The 10,296-nt window shown below is 45.9% G+C and overlaps 1 protein-coding gene across 1 annotated transcript; it reads right to left on the reverse strand.

Moving 5' to 3' along the window:
* Positions 1-5,343: 5,343 nt before the first annotated feature.
* Positions 5,344-7,469, reverse strand: HMX2 (H6 family homeobox 2). The gene is made up of 2 exons (XM_084841949.1): positions 7,181-7,469; positions 5,344-5,888 (listed from the first exon to the last, which is right to left on the reverse strand). Exons 1-2 carry the CDS (start codon positions 7,467-7,469, stop codon positions 5,344-5,346), a joined length of 834 nt encoding a protein of 277 aa, XP_084698075.1.
* Positions 7,470-10,296: the final 2,827 nt, after the last annotated feature.

Consider the following 10,296-nt stretch of genomic DNA (forward strand, 5'->3'; position numbering starts at 1 on the left):
ACGTAGCGCGCTTAGAATCGCAACTTTAGTTGTTCTGGGGAACGTTTGAAATGCCTTCAAGGCAGGCCTCTGTTTCTCTTCCCGGGGCGGTCATGGACCTAAGTGTTTCTGAATACGTCTCTAGAGTCAAACGGAAAGATCCCCCCCCCCCAATGTACGGAGCAATCCTATGCATGTTAAGACAGAGAAAAAGCCCTACAACCCCCAACGTGGCCCAACCACCCATGGCTGGCTGGGGCATGCTGGGAGTTGTAGGGCTTTTTCTCTGTCTAAACATACATAGGATTGCACCCTTATTTTTAAAAACCAGGCTGGCTCAATCTCCGGCTGGGGCGAATTTCAGGGCTTACTCTGAATCAGAGGCCCTCTTGGAAGCAACTGGAAAAAGCCAGTGCAAAATTGACTCGAGAATCTCATCCTTAACCAAGAGTTGGGAGATGTTAACTTCAATAAACAGAATATAGCAGCAGGTTTCCATTAAGAAACGGGTGGTCCACACTGCCTAGCCCAAACCTGACCCCAGAAGTTTCCTTGATTTCAACGGCAATATGGCTTGTAATGAGAGTGTTTAAGAGTCCCATCTTGTTATCCAACCAGAAGCGTTCCACAGGGAGTTCTCGCTATATATTTTGGCTTGCCTCCCTCTAGTGTATAAGTGGGCTCTGTCCTGATTTAATACATACAAGAGCCGTCCCTTCACCCTGATAAATCCAAATATGGAACAGTTCCACCCATGAATATATTCCCAGGAATGTAGTAGAAAGTTGTAGATTAACATCAAATTCCCCTGCAAGGAAATAATGTTTCTATGTCTGTTTTCAGTTCAGCCCCAACTTAAAAGTTTCCTTTTGCAGTTCTGGTATGAAATAAATATCCCCCTACCTGTAAATATACGTGTGTGAGAGAACATCGAAGAACTAGGAATATGGTGTTTGTACATCCTCTTCCTTATTTTCGTGGGTGGATTAAAGTTTGCCCTACTTTTCATTTCAACGTTTGTTTAGCACGTGCACTCTCTGTGTCTTTCATCTATACACATACGCGCACGCACATATCTTTTTTCCATATGTAACTTCCATGTTTGATAGAAATGATACGTGCCTAACCCATTTTACTGCAGCTATTTCCACTGTGCGTGTGCATAAACATATCGGCCAAAGTATTATAATTTCGTATTTAAAGCCAAGTAGGACAATGTGTATACAACATAAAATAAGGGTCACTACGCTACACATTGCACTGTCTTCTTAGGCTTTCTTGCTGTCTAGATAAAAATCCCTCATACTGAGCCAGTTTTCGCAAGCCTCTGTACTGTTTTGAGTTCTTGGATACTGGAATATTTGCATCATCCCATGCTCAGAAAGAAGGACAATTCACCTCCAAAAGAAAAGTCAAAGTGATATCAGATAGAAATTAATAAAAATGCGCACGGTCTCACTGGCTGGAGAGTCGACCGTGTAAAGTATTGTTGCAATAGGACTGCCACTGATGCCTCCTGGCTGAATCAACACAGTAGCAAGTTGGGGAAAGTTTCTGGATGGGGGAAAAAGGTGGTGCAGAAAGACTTGGCGGTTCAGTATTAATCCGTCCACCTTACAGTTAAAGCAGATTAACTACAAGCGCGCGTTCACAGAAGGACTTCGCGGGTGAAAAAGAGGGGGAAGCAATTAGACTGAGGCAGTAGTAACTCCTGAGACTGACTGTGTCCGTGACGGTTACGATTTCTCCTACTAGTTACTGTACATACTTCTTTAAGAGCCAAGTCTCAACTATTTGTCACTACTGGCCTACAAAATGCTTCTTAAATATCTCCTGGTGTGGTGAACCAGATCCAAGGTTTGTAATAAGTGCATGGGACTGATGAACACTACGATTTCCGCAGATTACGGAGGCACACGAAATGCGTTTCTTGCCCCACTTGAAACGATGCTTTTACAGAATATGGTTGAGATGTGTGGTGGAACTGGGTCATGTAGACCGAAGTTGTGCAAACAGCCTACACTGTCTACGATGCTATGTCCTCCGAGTGTGACAGAAGAAAAGTATGTATTGTGAAATGTTGAAAGGGGGTTATTTAAAATACAACGAATTTTTATTGACATTCCACTTTTATTGACATTCCACTTTAATTCGAATCATCTGGTTTCCAATATGTTTTGGGTGTTGTTTTTTACAGGAGAAACTGTTTGAGATTGTAATGAACAGTAAACTAATACCAAAAGGTGCAAGCAACTGAAATTAGCAACTGAAGATGGAAAATAGGATTAAGGCTGCAATTCTATAGTCCCACTGACCTCAGTGCGGGTTAGTTCTGAGTAGGCATGTTCAGGATTGCAATGAACTATTTTTTAAAACCAACCAATGGAGGCAGGGGTTGGGGTTGGTGGGAGACTAACTCTAAGACACTGAACCTAAGTACACCTATTGGAAACAAGCTATATTGACAGTCACAATAACACTCCAATCTGAATGTGTTTAGGATCGGATGAGATCCTGAACAACTTTATTTTTGCTTAGGCATTTACAAATATTAATCCGCAACCCTGATCTTAAAGCAAATGTTTTGGAAGTTTCTCCCATATATTCCAATGGAAATTATGTCCACCAAATGTAGTCAGGGTGTGGTAAATAACATATTTACCAGGTTCTATCTAGATGTTTTGTTTAAATGGAAAGACTAGACTACAATGCTGTCCTAGCTAGGTGCATTTGTTCCTGGAATAAGATGCCATTGCGGGTACTTAGTATGAAATATCCCCCTTTGGTTCTGAGGAAATGGTTCAGAATCATGATGTCTAAAACATTCTTTTGCACAAAAATATCCATCCCGGTGTTATTTACAGGGGCCATATGTGGTGCAATCCTCTTTCTTCCCTTCCCACCCCCCTTCTCTATTTAAAATACATCGTAAAGGTAATTTTAGCTGGATTGTAGTTACTTATTGCATTTTAAATCGCCTTCTTTATTAAGATCCTGAGCTAACCAAGAAACAGGTGGCTGTGATAAACCACGTAACGGCGCCTGCAATTTAAATAACACTTGATGAAGTATTTACTTTTTGTTTAAACGATTCGCTTCCTCCTTTCGGCACATCGGAGGCTGCAGGTGTTTTTCAGCGCCGGGATGAACGCTCAGATCAATCAGGGCTTGGTTATAATGTCACACTTCTATTTAAAAAGGAGCTGGCTAAGGCACTTCGCGTGAGATCTTGCCATTTAGCAGAATGCACCTCCAACTCTGGAGAAAGCCCATTTCCGGAAACACTTGTCGGCTCCGATCGCTTAATAGAGGACGTTCATCTTCTTTTCACATAACTAACTCTCTCCACGACGACAGCGGCTTTGATCCGAATGCGTTTGACATTTGCAAGCTTTTACCCGAGTTTGCTGTGTAAAGGCTTATACTTTCCATTCATTTTAATGAGGGAGGGGTGGGGGCGGTGGTATTGGTGATGGAGGAGCGAAGGTGGCCCATCTGTGGTTTTACGACAGAAAAGTAGATGTGCGGTGTGCTGTCATTAATACCAAGGAACTGGGATGCGAATCACGTAGCATACCTCTTAAGTACAGTGATCCCGAACCAGTTAAAGCCATTTAAGCCAATTAGCAGGCACCTTTAGCTGCAAATCCTATCGATTTCAAAGGAAAAGTTCTTCCAACCAAATGTTTTATTTCATCCTCACTCTTCCATCTCACTAACTCATGGGGTTTGTTTGGAGGAAATGTGCTTAGAATCAGGAAATTAGACGAGGAAACAGGAAGGAGACTTGGGCAGGGAGAGAAAATTCCATTGAAATGGACATGTTTTAGCCCAAAATAAACCCCACTAGGATCGGGTTAGGTGCTACTAACTCCTGACCTGCCTAAAAGTGAGAAGAGCGGTTGGACTGCCATGTAGCCTGTAATCTGAATTGTTAAACTAAACTGCATGGAGCATGGATTCTAAAACTAAAAGGGTGTGTGGAAAAAACAGTTCATCGCCATTTGGACCCAAACCAAAATCACCATTTAAAAAAATCATCTTGAATAATCATTGACTGACAGGATGAACCGAATAGCTCAGTCCTAGCCATGTCTACTCAGAAGTAAGGCTGCAATTGTATGCCCCCTTACCTGGGAGTAAGTTTGGTTAAAATCGGTGGGACTTACTCCTGAGCAGACGTGCCCAGAATTCCTCCCTATGTCTTATTAAGTGCAATGGGACTTACTCCCCGCAGGTAAGCGGATACGGGCTCCGAAAAGAACGTAAAACTTTCTGTATTTCTCTCACCTTCTTTCACTGTGATCCTCGCCATATATGGAAACAAGTCCCACTGATTTCGGCAGGGCCTCTAAGTGGCATGGGGCCGCAAAGCTATCTTCCTTCCACGCATAGCTAATGCCGAACTATCGATTGCTCAATAGTTCAGCTATGTTTTGATCCACGCTCCACTTACGGCTATTCGATCGATTTCGTTGTAATGTTGCCACAGTGTTAGGATAGGAACACCACTGTGGAGGTTCAAGATCCCCTTGTGTCACCCCTACCCCCAAAGAAAAAAACAACAACCCTGGCCACCGGGATGAAACTTTTTCTCCTCTTTCAAATTTCCTGGCTTCTTCCAGCGAGAGCTGCCCCTGACACAAACGCATTCAGCTTTCCTCACCCCTAAGATCGGAATAATGCACACCTGGAAAAGGCACGCAGACCGAACATCTACAAGCAATCTGACAAAAGTTACCAACGATTTTTAAAATGCTTTATTTTCTTTAAAAATATGTACAGATCTGAAATATGCTTTTGTGTTTGCTTTCCCGCAGATATATAATACTCAAGGCGAAATCGAACGGTCGGAGGCAGGAAGAAAAGACTCGACAGCGGCGGCCGCCCTCAAGCGCCCTGGATTTTCCTCCCTGCACATGGAAACCGAGCCGCGCGGCCGTTGGCTTTTTTGTTTTTTAAATGTGAGTTCTGAGTGCCTCTGTGGCGGTGGTTGTTCTTTAAAAAAAAAAAATCTGTTCGAAGTCGGAAAGTCAGTGATGTCTGGACAGGACGGAGACCAAAACAAGAGAAGGGAGGGGCGAATAACACACTCTCTATGGCAGCCTAGAAAATAACCAGAACAAACCGAGGTAGAGAGGATCCTCATAAATTAAAAATAAAATAAAATATATAATTAGTAATGAATACACACGGTGTATTTCTTAACAATGCGAGAAGGACAATTCTCCTTTCCTAAGAATGACAGACGGGTGGGCTAAGAAAAGGCCGTGGTTGAGACGGGAGTCCTCCTCAGGCGGCCGCGGCTGAACTCAGTCTCTCTCTCTCTCTCTCTCTCTCTCCCCCCCCCCCCCCCCGTCAATTTCAGTAGTCGATCTTGTTGTAGAGGTTATAAAGAGGCAAGGCTGTCAAATTGCTGCCCGGATAGTACAAGGGCGCCGGGAAGGCGATGGATCTGGGCACCGGCACTCTGACCAGGGAGTTGTCTCTGAACACCAGGGGCATGCCCACGAGAGTCTGGGCCGAGGCGTGGGCCATGTTGGCCGCCTCCAGCTCCGCCGAGAGCTGCCGCTTCCATTTGTTCCTGCGGTTCTGAAACCAGGTCTTCACCTGCGTCTCCGTCAGCTGCAAGCTGGAAGCCAGGCAGGCGCGCTCCGAGCTGCTCAAGTAGCGCTTCACGTCGAACGTCGACTCGAGCTGGTAGACCTGGCTGCGGGAGAAGACGGTGCGCGTCTTCTTCTTGGCCGCGCTCGCCTGCCTGTCCGCCCCGTCCCTCTGTCTGTCCGCCGAGGCCGGGGACCCCGGCGCGAAGTGCTTCTCTTTCTCCTCCTTAAAGTCGGGCTGCGCCTGGGCCAGGAAAGGGGCCGTCCGGTCGGGGCCGAGCGCCGCGCCGCTCCCCTTCGGATTGCCTTGGAGAGGGCGAAGGGAAGAAGAAAGAGAAACGCCTTTCGCATCAGACTGAATCTGCGGTTTCCCACCCGGGGCGAACCCCCCCACACACAATAAATAATCCCGAATAACAAACTCAGGGTGTAAATTCCCTACCCCCCCCCCCCAGTACAACAAATAGCTCCATTTCAGTTAGCTTACGCTGCTTAATCATCCTGCTAAGAAGCGCGGAGGGTGGGGAGGGAGATCAATTTCATATCTCAGTGCTTAGCAGAGAATTCATTCCGTTCTTTGCTTTGAAGGGTATTAAAATAACCTTGCGATCTTAAGGACACCATACCGCTCAGCAGCCCTGACTAAGATCTATGCTATCCTCACGAGTGAGTCTGTTTAGAAGTACAGCCTTTAGCATCCCTGCGTTGCAGTTTATAATTCCAACATTACAAGCCTATCCACGTTTACTCGGAAGAAAGCCCCATTGTGTTCAAATGCACGGTTGGCATGGAACTGAAGCCTGAAGCCGCAATGGTACTGAAACTTTTTCCATGGGAGTAGGTGCCACTGAACTCAATGAAACTTACTCCTGGGTAAACGTGAAAAACCGGTGGTGGGTTTATTGTTTCCAAGATGGTTCTTCTATTGAATTGAGAGAGCCTGTCATTTCATATTTTAACATTTCATAATTTATTCATTCAAGGCTCAAGATTTTTCGTAGCCTTTTGTTCAAGGGAATTATAGAAAAGGGGAAAAAATCACTGTTATCCATCATAATAAACAAGTGATCGCTCCAAAGACTTAGACAGAAACGGGAGGGCAGACAGGTACGATAAAAGAAAATATTCATTTTTTAAAAAACAGAATGTTTCCTTAATCTGTATGCACCAAATACATCCCCTCCCCCCAAAGGCGGGGTGGGGGCGGGAGAAACCAAAGACAGTTTTAAAAACCATCAAAACAGATAACGTTTAGAGAGCTCGAGAACTACTTTTTAGGTCTTTACAGACAAAAACGCTGCAAGTAAAAGCACCCAAACCGCTGATCTTCCGGGTTTCCAAACTGGACACAACCTATTCCACCCCAGATATCCTCATAAGTGAATTTCACCCCCTGAAAGTCAGGGTGATGGGAAAGCTCAAATACAGAGATGGAGGGTTACAAACCCATGTAAAGCAAAGCCGGACGCACCGCATTTTTCCTAATACAGGGTCCGCCAGGAGAGCCTGTCTAAGAAGATACATCTCCATATCATCCTTCCTCATTAGGGGTTGTGTTTGGTTTTTTTTAAGGCGGGGGGCATCGGTCCAGTACTTACTGAGACACGTGAAACTGATGGCCTGGTGTTTGTGGCACGTTTCTTTAGGACCATGCGAGTCGGGGCAGAAGCAGGCGGGATGTTTCCAGCTCTCATCCGGCTCCTCTTCTTCGGAGGACACGGACAGGCTCCTCTTCCTGCTCGGCCAGGCGGAGGCTGCCTGCTTGGCGTTGGCCTCCCTGCCTCCTTCCGAGGTGGTGGTGCCGCTGCCTAAGATGGACTGGATGGTAAAACTGGAGATCGGCGCTGCTGCGGGACAACCCTTGCTCGGGTCTTCTTTGTTGCTCATCCTGGGCTCATAAGAAACAAGAGGAGAACAGCTCTCGTTTTAGAGGCAGGCTGGGGACCGGGGGTCGCGCCTGAGGGCGCCGGGGGGGCTGGGCTCCCTCGCCTGGCTTTGGGGGGACCCGTCTGGGGGGGCGTTTTTGGCGTGCCTCGGCAGGTTTTCCCTGAGCTGGCCGAGCCGGAATGCATGCTCCTTTCTCTCTCAGATCTCTATTGATCTCCAGGCGGCGGGGTGGCGTGGCTTCATTTGCATGGAGGTTACATCCGCCTCGGCCAATCACGAGCGGCCAGGCAGCCCCGGAAAGTTTCAAAATTCTAGAACGCCGCGTCAGCCAGCTGACTTTTCAGGGCCGCCGAAGCCGACGTAATCCGAGCGCACTTTCCCGTTTAATTGGACAAAAGGGAAGCGGTCCGGCTTCTTAAAAAGCCCGAAAAACACTCGGGCTAGTCCAGGGTAAAACAGATGTTCCTCAGACGGAATTTTGACATGACTCCGCCCGCCCGCCCGCCGTTGATAACCTTTTAGGGAGGAATCTGAGTACATCGACGTGGCCTAAATCTCTTTGGTTAAATAAAGAAATGAGGCTTTGGGAACGAACACATTGCTTTGTGATCTGTAGCGTTTGATTGCGCTCAAGAGGTTCGCTAAGGGTCGGCTGCTTTTGGACTGCATAGAAACTATTTCCCAAGAAATCGGGGGTTGCACTAACCGGGAAATAAACTCCTTTGACCCCAATGGGGCTTACTTCCGAGTAAATGCGTTGTCCTACTGAGATACCAATGGCTCAGGAACCTGCTAAGGAACCCCAGCTCTCAGGCGTTCCCCTTTTTACCAATGGCAGAGAAAACGCATTCATATGAGTATATAGTACGCGTTTTTCCGCAACAAAACATTCCCGTAACACGATGGTCCCCATTGTCATCACGGAGTTTTCACGTGCATGCACCCATCGCGGCACGTATGTATTTATTTTTAATCCTATCTCCTGTCTAGGTCTGCAAGAACTGGGGCTGAAGATGAACAAAACGGGCTTGATTTTACACACTATACCGGAAAGAGATGTAGTATTTGAAGGAGGGGGAGAGTATACGAGCAATATAGATCTTTGATTGTTTCCTCGTCTTCGCATTTTAAACCCCCCCCCCCCCACACACACACACACGTCAAAATACCTTGTCAATCGAAAACGACTGGGGAGGGGGTGGTAAAAACCTATATAGGAATGAAAGCCGACGTTTTAGCCTTAAACCCTCAGCTAGCGGTATAGTCACTCATCTGCATCCCTTGGGAGAAGGGCGGGGCGGGAGACAGCCAGAGCCGCTGCTTGTCCACGGATGGGGGATTGCAGGAGACATGAAAAGACTACACGCATTCAAGTTATCTGGCGCCAAGCTGCCCAGGCAAGGAGCAAAGTATCAATGGGGGCTTGCAATCCAAGCTGAGAAAAGTCTTCCCGTTCCCAAATTCACTCAGGTATATTTCTAATCTTCCCTGTGGGATGTAATCCATCTGTTGGCGCAGGGTTCGTTGTTGTTTTTGTTGTTGTTGTTATTATTATTATTATTATTTCCAAGGCCGTATATCACAATATTCAATTATTTGGGCTTTCTCATAGGATTGACACACATGCCTTCCATTGATTGTAATACAATCGCCCCGCTTCCTCTGGGCTTGTACATCTTTGATCGCAGCCGTGGGGTGGAGAGAAGAAGAATCTTGCTCTCTCCAAATGACTTCAGAAATTTTCCGGGGGGGGGGGGGGAGAGAGAAACGCGATTCTTCCACCCACCTTCGTGATACTAAAACCGCCATGTCAGAGCATTTGGAAACTTCCTGAAAGCGCGTGAGGAGGAGGAGGAGTAATAATAATTATTATTATTATTAAAAATAATAATAAATAAAAATAGTAAAATATTTACTTATTCTAATTGTGTAGGTGCCATGGAGTAAGATATGCCAAGAATTATTCTGCAGTGCCCCGACTTTTGATTTAATCACAAGCCTTCTGCTTCCAATTCTTTACACTTGATCCTTGTGAAATATACCAGCGCGGAATTACTTTAGCGAAGCAACGTGGATGTTGTTAGTAATCGGAAAGACCATTATATTTCCTGTGAAACATACAAAGCGAGCGGCTGGTTGGTTCCCAAATGGCCCAACCACAGTCGACATCTTCAGACCAGTTATTCCACAAATCCTAGACCTTCTGATATTCTACATTAAGACTTTTAAGGAGTGTACTGATAAGGCAGAGGACAAAATCCAGTGTAAACCCTACTTAGAGTAGACCCATTGAAATGAATGGGGTTTAAGGTAGTCGTGACATTTATTTCAATTAGTCTATTCTAAGTAGGACTTACGTTGGATTTTACGCAGAGTGTGAAAACACGATTGCCATGATTAAACAACAACAGTGCAGCCTGCAACACAAATGTTGCAATATATTCCCAGTAGCAGGAACACTCCAGTTCAGGATGCCAGCCACGTCCTCCTCAACGGAGCCATTCCATTCCTCCTCCCCACGCCTGTAATTTTCTTTTTCATCAGACTCAATTTTTCGTGGATACTGAGCATGCTCAGTTTTCTTTAGGCTTTTAAAAAAAAATGGGATCACTGCCTTAGATGTTTTTGTTTCCTTGTTTGTAGATGATGACCACGACAGCGGTGAAGGTGATTTTGTACTTTTGTAGACCTCAGGTTACCTGCTTCTCACTGGACCTGTTCTGGCTCCATTTCTGTGCTCACCCTCACCACTACCACAGTTTGCTCTCAGAGGGGGTGAAGAAAGATCCGCGATTTTGGTGTCGAACCTGATTTATGTCAGCCGCTG

The sequence above is a fragment of the Heloderma suspectum genome, chromosome 3 (assembly GCF_057233095.1).
Source record: "Heloderma suspectum isolate Gila_16-S chromosome 3, 16-S_ref, whole genome shotgun sequence".
Lineage (NCBI taxonomy): Eukaryota > Metazoa > Chordata > Lepidosauria > Squamata > Helodermatidae > Heloderma > Heloderma suspectum.